Consider the following 10,131-nt stretch of genomic DNA (forward strand, 5'->3'; position numbering starts at 1 on the left):
GGTGGGGGGGGGGGGGGGGGGGGGGGGGGGGGGGGGGGGGGGGGGGGGGGGGGGGGGGGGGGGGGGGGGGGGGGGGGGGTGGGGGGGGGGGGGGGGGGGGGGGGGGGGGGGGGGGGGGGGGGGGGGGGGGGGGGGGGGGGGGGGGGGGGGGGGGGGGGGGGGGGGGGGGGGGGGGGGGGGGGGGGGGGGGGGGGGGGGGGGGGGGGGGGGGGGGGGGGGGGGGGGGGGGGGGGGGGGGGGGGGGGGGGGGGGGGGGGGGGGGGGGGGGGGGGGGTGGGGGGGGGGGGGGGGGGGGGGGGGGGGGGGGGGGGGGGGGGGGGGGGGGGTGGGGGGGGGGGGGGGGGGGGGGGGGGGGGGGGGGGGGGGGGGGGGGGGGGGGGGGGGGGGGGGGGGGGGGGGGGGGGGGGGGGGGGGGGGGGGGGGGGGTGGGGGGGGGGGGGGGGGGGGGGGGGGGGGGGGGGGGGGGGGGGGGGGGGGGCGGGGTGGGGGGGGGGGGGGGGGGGGGGGGGGGGGGGGGGGGGGGGGGGGGGGGGGGGGGGGGGGGGGGGGGGGGGGGGGGGGGGGGGGGGGGGGGGGGGGGGGGGGGGGGTGGGGGGGGGGGGGGGGGGGGGGGGGGGGGGGGGGGGGGGGGGGGGGGGGGGGGGGGGGGGGGGGGGGGGGGGGGGGGGGGGGGGGGGGGGGGGGGGGGGGGGTGGGGGGGGGGGGGGGGGGGGGGGGGGGGGGGGGGGGGGGGGGGGGGGGGGGGGGGGGGGGGGGGGGGGGGGGGGGGGGGGGGGGGGGGGGGGGGGGGGGGGGGGTGGGGGGGGGGGGGGGGGGGGGGGGGGGGGGGGGGGGGGGGGGGGGGGGGGGGGGGGGGGGGGGTGGGGGGGGGGGGGGGGGGGGGGGGGGGGGGGGGGGGGGGGGGGGGGGGGGGGGGGGGGGGGGGGGGGGGGGGGGTGGGGGGGGGGGGGGGGGGGGGGGGGGGGGGGGGGGGGGGGGGGGGGGGGGGGGGGGGGGGGGGGGGGGGGGGGGGGGGGGGGGGGGGGGGGGGGGGGGGGGGGGGGGGGGGGGGGGGGGGGGGGGGGGGGGGGGGGGGGGGGGGGGGGGGGGGGGGGGGGGGGTGGGGGGGGGGGGGGGGGGGGGGGGGGGGGGGGGGGGGGGGGGGGGGGGGGGGGGGGGGGGGGGGGGGGGGGGGGGGGGGTGGGGGGGGGGGGGGGGGGGGGGGGGGGGGGGGGGGGGGGGGGTGGGGGGGGGGGGGGGGGGGGGGGGGTGGGGGGGGGGGGGGGGGGGGGGGGTGGGGGGGGGGGGGGGGGGGGGGGGGGGGGGGGGGGTGGGGGGGGGGGGGGGGGGGGGGGGGGGGGGGGGGGGGGGGGGGGGGGGGGGGGGGGGGGGGGGGGGGGGGGGGGGGGGGGTGGGGGGGGGGGGGGGGGGGGGGGGGGGGGGGGGGGGGGGGGGGGGGGGGGGGGGGGGGGTGGGGGGGGGGGGGGGGGGGGGGGGGGGGGGGGGGGGGGGGGGGGGGGGGGGGGGGGGGGGGGGGGGGGGGGGGGGGGGGGGTGGGGGGGGGGGGGGGGGGGGGGGGGGGGGGGGGGGGGGGGGGGGGGGGGGGGGGGGGGGGGGGGGGGGGGGGGGGGGGGGGGGGGGGGGGGGGGGGGGGGGGGGGGGGGGGGGGGGGGGGGGGGGGGGGGGGGGGGGGGGGGGGGGGGGGGGGGGGGGGGGGGGGGGGGGGGGGGGGGGGGGGGGGGGGGGGGGGGGGGGGGGGGGTGGGGGGGGGGGGGGGGGGGGGGGGGGGGGGGGGGGGGGGGGGGGGGCGGTGGGGGGGGGGGGGGGGGGGGGGGGGGGGGGGGGGGGGGGGGGGGGGGGGGGGGGGGGGGGGGGGGGGGGGGGGGTGGGGGGGGGGGGGGGGGGGGGGGGGGGGGGGGGGGGGGGGGGGGGGGGGGGGGGGGGGGGGGGGGGGGGGGGGGGGGGGGGGGGGGGGGTGGGGGGGGGGGGGGGGGGGGGGGGGGGGGGGGGGGGGGGGGGGGGGGGGGTGGGGGGGGGGGGGGGGGGGGGGGGGGGGGGGGGGGGGGGGGGGGGGGGGGGGGGGGGGGGGGGGGGGGGGGGGGGGGGGGGGGGGGGGGGGGGTGGGGGGGGGGGGGGGGGGGTGGGGGGGGGGGGGGGGGGGGGGGGGGGGGGGGGGGGGGGGGGGGGGGGGGGGGGGGGGGGGGGGGGGGGGGGGGGGGGGGGGGGGGGGGGGGGGGGGGGGGGGGGGGGGGGGGTGGGGGGGGGGGGGGGGGGGGGGGGGGGGGGGGGGGGGGGGGGGGGGGGGGGGGGGGGGGGGGGGGGGGGGGGGGGGGGGGGGGGGGGGGGGGGGGGGTGGGGGGGGGGGGGGGGGGGGGGGGGGGGGGGGGGGGGGGGGGGGGGGTGGGGGGGGGGGGGGGGGGGGGGGGGGGGGGGGGGGGGGGGGGGGGGGGGGGGGGGGGGGGGGGGGGGGGGGGGGGGGGGGGGGGGGGGGGGGGGGGGGGGGGGGGGGGGGGGGGGGGGGGGGGGGGGGGGGGGGGGGGGGGGGTGGGGGGGGGGGGGGGGGGGGGGGGGGGGGGGGGGGGGGGGGGGGGGGGGGGGGGGGGGGGGGGGGGGGGGGGGTGGGGGGGGGGGGGGGGGGGGGGGGGGGGGGGGGGGGGGGGGGGGGGGGGGGGGGGGGGGGGGGGGGGGGGGGGGGGGGGGGGGGGGGGGGGGGGGGGGGGGGGGGGGGGGGGGGGGGGGGGGGTGGGGGGGGGGGGGGGGGGGGGGGGGGGGGGGGGGGGGGGGGGGGGGGGGGGGGGGGGGGGGGGGGGGGGGGGGGGGGGGGGGGGGGGGGGGGTGGGGGGGGGGGGGGGGGGGGGGGGGGGGGGGGGGGGGGGGGGGGGGGGGGGGGGGGGGGGGGGGGGGGGGGGGGGGGGGGGGGGGGGGGGGGGGGGGGGGGGGGGGGGGGGGGGGGGGGGGGTGGGGGGGGGGGGGGGGGGGGGGGGGGGGGGGGGGGGGGGGGGGGGGGGGGGGGGGGGGGGGGGGGGGGGGGGGGGGGGGGGGGGGTGGGGGGGGGGGGGGGGGGGGGGGGGGGGGGGGGGGGGGGGGGGGGGGGGGGGGGGGGGGGGGGGGGGGGGTGGGGGGGGGGGGGGGGGGGGGGGGGGGGGGGGGGGGGGGGGGGGGGGGGGGGGGGGGGGGGGGGGGGGGGGGGGGGGGGGGGGGGGTGGGGGGGGGGGGGGGGGGGGGGTGGGGGGGGGGGGGGGGGGGGGGGGGGGGGGGGGGGGGGGGGGGGGGGGGGGGGGGGGGGGGGGGGGGGGGGGGGGGGGGGGGGGGGGGGGGGGGGGGGGGGGGGGGGGGGGGGGGGGGGGGGGGGGGGGGGGGGGGGGGGGGGGGGGGGGGGGGGGGGGGGGGGGGGGGGGGGGGGGGGGTCCAAATAAAAAAAAATTCAGCATATCTTTTACAATGTCCAACCCATCATTAATATTCTAGGTAGGAAAATAGGCGATTTTTCTCTGTAATGACATGAGAATAAACATTTCAGGCTTTCAAGCCACCTGGTGTCTGGTGTAAGCATTAACCTTGTACAGTAGCAACAGCACCAGTCTGACTCACAGACCAGGCGTGGTGGCGCACACCTTTAATCCCAGCATTTGAGAGGCAGGTGGATTTCTGAGTGCAAGGCCAGGCGGGTTTATCCGGTGAGCTCCAGGACAGGCAGGGCTACACAGGGAAACTCAGTCTTGAAAAATCAGAGAAAAGCAAACAAAAGCATGCCCAACCCTCCTGCCAGTTTGCAGTTCTGCTCCAGTAGCGGGCAGACAGGTTGCAGACTTTAAGAAAAGTGTTCGAGAAGGTGGGTGATGCCACACGGCAAGAAGGCCACCTGTGACAAGTTCCCGGTGATTGTTCACAATGAGGTCACCTGTGACAAGTGATTGTTCACAATGAGTAAGCTTGAATTCCTCATCCCTCTGCCCCAACCCTCTAGGTGCTGGGATTATAGGTGTGTGTTGTGTCACCACCAGGTGTGAGTTAACCAGCAGTTAACTCAGTCGCTGACATGCATCTGCTATATATTTGCTAGACCTGCCTTGTTCCCTTACACTGTACTTTGACACAAACACTTTACTATCAGCTAGAGATGTGTCAAGACAGGCGATTCACAGCATTTTACTTAAGTTTCCATTATTTCTCTGCGTAATTGTTTCTCCAGTCTTCTCTGCTCCTGCTCCACAGATTAGGCTCTCCCTCTGTGCCCACCCATATCTTTAAAATGTCCTTACAGTCCAATGTCTCCCAAAAGCCTTTGCAAATTAGTGCATCTAAATTACCATTCTGTATGAAAATTACAGTCCCAACATTTACCACATTATTACTGAATTTTTACATCTATTCTTAATTACAGTACTGAAATGTACACTGCAATGGATTATTTCAAAGTATTTTAATTCTTCCTTAATATGGGACCTGTTATCACTAAGTATCTGTTTTTGCCATCACACCAAAGGGAGCCACTTAAGAGTCAGACAAAGCAGGACAGACTGGAGATGCTTTTTAATTATCACAGCAACATATGGAGCAGAGATCCCAACCTCACCACCAGGTAAAACCTCACTAGTGACATAACTAGTCAGGCTATCTGCTGCTTATTCTGTACTGTTTCTGTGGCGTTTTAAAAGGATTTCTCATAAGAGATTTTATATATATATGGGGGAGGGGGGAAATGAGGAAATGGGCCAGGGCCTAGGAGCAGTACCGTTCCTGCAGAGCATCTGAGCTGTGCTCCCAGAATCTATAGAGCAGCTCATAGGGTTGTTGGGCTCACACTTCCACGATGTAGTCCATCACTGAAGGAAGTCAGGACACAAACTCTCACACACTCTCTCTCTCTCTCTCTCTCTCTCTCACACACACACACACACACACACACACACACACACACGGCAGGAACCTGGAGGCAGGAGCTGTTGCAGAGGCCATGGAGGGTGCTGCTTACTGGCTTGCTCCCTTGCTCCTCCACCTGCTTTCTTACAGAATCCAGGACTAGCCCAGGAGTGGCCCCACCCACAAGGGGCTGGCCCCATCAATCACTAAGAAAATGCCCTACGGCTTGCCTACAGCTTGGTCTTACAGAGAGGTTCCCTCCTCCTCTTTGGCTAGAGTTAAACTAACGTAAAACTAGCCCATACATGTTCTTCATCACAGTCCACACTAATCCAGACCCTAGAATACCTTTGGGGAACAGAAGGGAGAAGGTAGCCACTATCATTGGGCCTAATTCAGCCCATCATTGAACAAGACTGAGAAGCAATACCAGGCACTATAAAGCGACTTTAAACAAGAACTGGCTCAATCATAAGATCCTCAGTAAACACAGACAGTACTGCTAGCTCTATAGCCCGCTTCTGAAGCCCATCCCAGGCCCTGGCCAACCACTGTAATGACTCAGCCAGATGTTGAAAAATGCATAAGCATCCCAAAGCAATACAGTATTTCACAGGGCCCTAGTGAAACCCAAGACAATGTGAGGCAATACAATGGGCACAGGTGATGCAAATAAAGAGATCAAGTAACTTCCAGATCACTGACGAGAAAGGCAGGTCCCTTCTCAATTCTCTCTACCAATCTGAAGCTGATTTAATGGGAACATTGGTACACAGACCTGAACACACGGAAAAGGTGGCATTAAAAGACTCAAGCTGGGAAGCAGAGAGGAAAGAACACCTCAGAGACAGGAAGGCAAATGCCACAATCCCTGTAAGAGTTACTCTAACCAGCGCTCTAGCCAAGGGGGAAGCTAACTCCCCGGGCTTATTGCCTGTGGCCACAAAATGAACATCATCTAAAGCTGAGATTTCTGGGGCTTAAGGGATGGCTCAGTGGTTAAGAGCACTGGCTGCTCCTGCACAGAACCTGGTTCAATTCCCAGTATCCACACTGCAGCTCACAACTGTCTGTAACTCCCAATTCCAGAGGCTCTATGCCCTCTCTGACCTCTGTGGGCACCCGGCACACACATGGTGAACATACACACATACTTGCAAACACTTGTAAGTTGAGATTTCCAAGCTGTAACCATCTACCTGTCAGCAACATAATCTGTCACACCCACGTGTCATCTTTATCAATACCAATGCGACTTCCCTTCCAGTCTTTTTAACACTTTATCTGAATGGGATATTCAAACATTACTAAAACCATTATTAAAACCTTCGCCGGGCAGTTGTGGCACATGCCTTTAATCCCAGCACTTGGGAGGCAGAGGCAGGCGGATTTCTGAGTTCAAGGCCAGCCTGGTCTACAGAGTGAGTTCCAGGACAGCCAGGGCTACACAGAGAAACTCTGTCTCGAAACCCCCCACCCCCCACCCCCCCAAAAAAAACCTTCAAGTAACTACCACCTCTTGCTTCTCTGAATATATCTGAATTAGTTTCTACACCTCAGCAAGACACAGTTCCTATCTGGGGAAGCAAATATAAAAGGCAGAGCTTTTTTTTTTTTTTTTAAGAGCCGAGGATCAAACCCAAGGCCTTAGGCAAGCGCTCTACCACTGAGCTAAACCCCCAACCCCAAGGCAGAGCTTTCAACTCAGTGTGCTGAGGGTGACACTTGCTAACACTGGTAGTCAGCCATGACAAGTTATCCATCCCCTCAGCCCCAGCAGTGGGCACACAGAACCTAGGACTGTTGTGTCCTCGGGATTAGTTACTTATGGCCACAGATGGCCTGTCTGAGTACCCCAGTCGGGTGTGGGTTCTGTATTAGTGTTTTCTGTCTGTGCCAGCACAAGGAAAAGGCAGGACACTTTCAACTCGGGAGATTTTGAGACAGATATTTTTTACATTTACTTTCCATTTTCTTCAGCATCAAAGCCAAAGTCCTAAAATCAGTGTTAGATACATCTTCAGCATCTTAGAAGCCTCCACTTTCCTATCTAAGGGGCTATCGCCATTCAATAATAGATTTTTACTTCTTTTAAATGCATTCAATTACCATGAAAAGTTGTATCCCAAGCAGTCTCACAGAATGTAGAAGACCTTTCTTAAAGTTAAAATTCTCTGACATATTCACATAAATACCTACTTACCAACCGTCTTCATCTCTGCACTTGGACAGTCTCTGCTCCTTATCCACAGAGACGTTAGAGGAGACACCTGGAAAGAGAGACACAAGGCTCTGTTACTGTTGTGTGTTGTAGCACACCTGCCGACAGGAAGTTTAAACTCAACTCTAACTTGTATTTTAGAACTCAGAGGACTTTGGGGAAAAAAGAGCCCAAAGATTGGAGGGGTGGAGGTGGGGGGTGTGCATGTGGTTCAGCACTAAGGGAGAAGAGGTAGAACAAGAGTTACTTCACATCCTTCTTTGAAAACCAGTGGGATTAATAAATGATCAAAGTGACCCAGGGAAGAGCAATGGTGGAGCTCGGCTTCTGAGCACCACAAGCTGTGAGCTACAATGAAAAGCTACCCGGTAGAATGAGAGTGGGACCAAGAACAAGACCAGGGATGGTTATTCCTGCACCTCCAGATCCGAGCAGAGCTCCTTTGTCTAAGACTGACAGATCCCCAGCCAGACATCTTGTGTCTGGACACATTACAGCTGGACCCGGGACAACAGTACAAAACATTCCAGAAGGAAGTGAAGAAGCGCTGTCAGTTAGTAGAACAACAGCCACAGACAGCAACCTCTTGATTCCACCCTCTTCCATGGTGCCTTAGCTAAGCAGGCCCCGTGCTCACAAAGCTGGGACGTATCCCATGAGGCTACTTTGGTTCTTATGGCTCTGGGTATCACTGACGCAAGCCCTGAGCCATCAGCACTGCCTCTTGCCTGCAGAGACGCTACAGTGGCACAGCTACAGTGGCGTTAGTCTTCCTCCCTGCTTGTTCCAGAAGAGCTGAGTCCTGTGACTCCTCAGCAACAGACCCCCAGTGTTTGTTTCACCACAGTCTAAAGTCCCTCCCTTCCCTGGTCCCTTTCTAAAGCTTGTCTTTATTACACACTAGCCTGGAACTCTTTGTACTACCTGGGGGTGGGGGGCGGAGGGGGGGTGCACTCATATGTAAATATGTTATATGTAAATATAACAAAAAGTCATTTTCCAGAACCCAAACTTGACATTTCCTTGGAGACACTTGTGATAATTAAACAACTCAAGAATGGAAAGTTATAAATTTTAAATTTTTATTCATTTACTAGTGTTTTGCCTGTATGCCTGTGTGCACCAAGTGCATGGGTGGTGTCTGTGGCAGCAGATCCCCTATACTGGAGTTACCAACCATTGTAAACACCACGTCAGGGCTAGGAACTGAACCCTGGTCCTTTGCAAGGGCTCTTGACCACTGAATCATCTCTCTAACCCCTAATTTTTTAATGTTAACAAAACTACTGGGGTTGAGAAATGAATTTATAAACATTATAAGAAAGCTAGATTGGGGCTGGAGAGATGCCTCAGAGATTAATTAAGAGCACTGGCTGCTCTTCCAGAGGTCCTGAGTTCAATTCCCAGCAACCACAGGATGGCTCACAACCATGTATAACAAAATCTGGTGCCCTCTTCTGGTGTGCAGGCATATAAGCAGGCAGAACACTGTGTATATAATAAATAAACCTTAAAATAAGTAAATAAAACTAAATAACCATTGTGGCTATAAATAAATGTTAAGTGTTGAGCCAGATACAGGGGTACACATCTATAACCCCACTACTTAGAAAACTGAGGTAGGATCATTAGTTCAAAGCCATCCTGGAAACACAGTAAGGTTCTCATTACAAAACAGAAAAAAATTAAAAACTGTCAATGTCAACACTCCAACTGGGGCAAGAGGGAAAAGAAATCAATCTGAAAGGTCATTTTTTAAAAAAACTTCACACCCTTCTACTCTGTTTAATAGGTGCAAAGGGTTAGATAATTCCAGTGAATGGGAAACATTTGCCAAAAAGTACTAATATGGGGACAAATAGAAGTATCTAATCCATACAGATTAAAATTAAAAACCTAGCCAGGCAGTGGTGGTGCACACCTTTAATCCCAGCACTTGGGAGGCAGAGGCAGACGGATTTCTGAGTTTGAGGCCAGCCTGGTCTACAGAGTGAGTTCCAGGACAGCCAGGGCTACACAGGAAAAACCTGTCTCGAAAAACAAAAAACAAAACAAAAAAAACAACAAAAAAATTAAAACCTAGCAACAGTATTAATACATACAGAAAGCAAGATAGAAACGCTACAAAAACAGGGGATAAAAAAATAACATGAAAGACTTAACATGTTATTTCTTTTAAAGCCGTTTAAAAAGTTACTTTAAAAGAATTGTCAACCCAATTTAGGCTGTCCTAATTAATGGTGGCAATGCCTGGGTCAAATTAAACCCTATCAAGGGGCTCACCCAGTGAAGAAATCGCCTAATTCTGTGGCCATATATCGTATACGTAATCGTCCCCGTTATCCCATGTATTATCCCTCATTTTGGAGATGAAACTGAGGCACAAGCGGTTGTACAGACTGCCCAGGGCACTAAGCAAAGTCGGGCAGCGGCAATTCGCCCAAATCAGCTGACGGAGTCCATCAAACGTGAAAACACTCCGCTGAGGGAAGCACCTTGTTAAAACGCTTGGATATTTCTTTTCTGGGTAATGTTCAGGATGATGCTCAAAAGCTGCCCTTCTGGGGATGGGAGACCCCAGAAAAAGACCTGTCACTCGTGAGCCCCCCGCAGGAACGCCTCTCCTACGGTTTGCTGGGACAGCTCACGCCCCCACCCCTGTCCCCGGGAGCACCGAGGAAGCCCCCACGCGGGAAAGCGGCACCAGGGGCCCCGGCCCAAACTGACTGCTCAACAGGATGCAGTTGGTGTCCTCCTGGCTGGCCACCCAGGTAAGCGAGTCGCCCAGCGGCCGGCGACAGCCTGCGCACAGGAACACAAGCGGGTTCTCCACCGCGGCCTCCTTCTCCTCACGCCGTTTCGGCTCCAGCTCCGACGCGTCTCCGCTCCACATGCTCGCCCACTTCTGCAGCCGCACACCGCGGCTCGAGTCTTCCGACAGCCGCTTCTCCAGCAGCGAGAACTCGCTCCCCTTGTCCCGGTGTCTACACGCACAAGCGGAAAAGGAGCAAGTCCGTGAACAGGAATCAGCCATAACACGAATCTGCCGCGCCGCGGAGCCTCACGGG

The 10,131-nt window shown here is 63.9% G+C and overlaps 1 protein-coding gene across 1 annotated transcript in view; it reads right to left on the bottom strand.

Annotated features, from left to right (window-relative positions):
* The window catches only part of Mis18a (MIS18 kinetochore protein A), a 15,800-nt gene extending 5,669 nt beyond the window's left edge, over window positions 1-10,131 (bottom strand). Inside the window, exons 1-2 of the mRNA XM_076942493.1 lie at window positions 9,791-10,131; window positions 7,046-7,112 (exon numbers count right to left, since the gene is read on the bottom strand). Coding sequence (XP_076798608.1) covers window positions 7,046-7,112; window positions 9,791-10,097 — 374 coding nt within the window. The 5' untranslated portion in view covers window positions 10,098-10,131. The remainder of the gene's footprint in view (window positions 1-7,045; window positions 7,113-9,790) is intronic.

This window comes from Arvicanthis niloticus, chromosome 12 (assembly GCF_011762505.2).
Source record: "Arvicanthis niloticus isolate mArvNil1 chromosome 12, mArvNil1.pat.X, whole genome shotgun sequence".
In the NCBI taxonomy this organism is placed as follows: Eukaryota; Metazoa; Chordata; class Mammalia; order Rodentia; family Muridae; genus Arvicanthis; species Arvicanthis niloticus.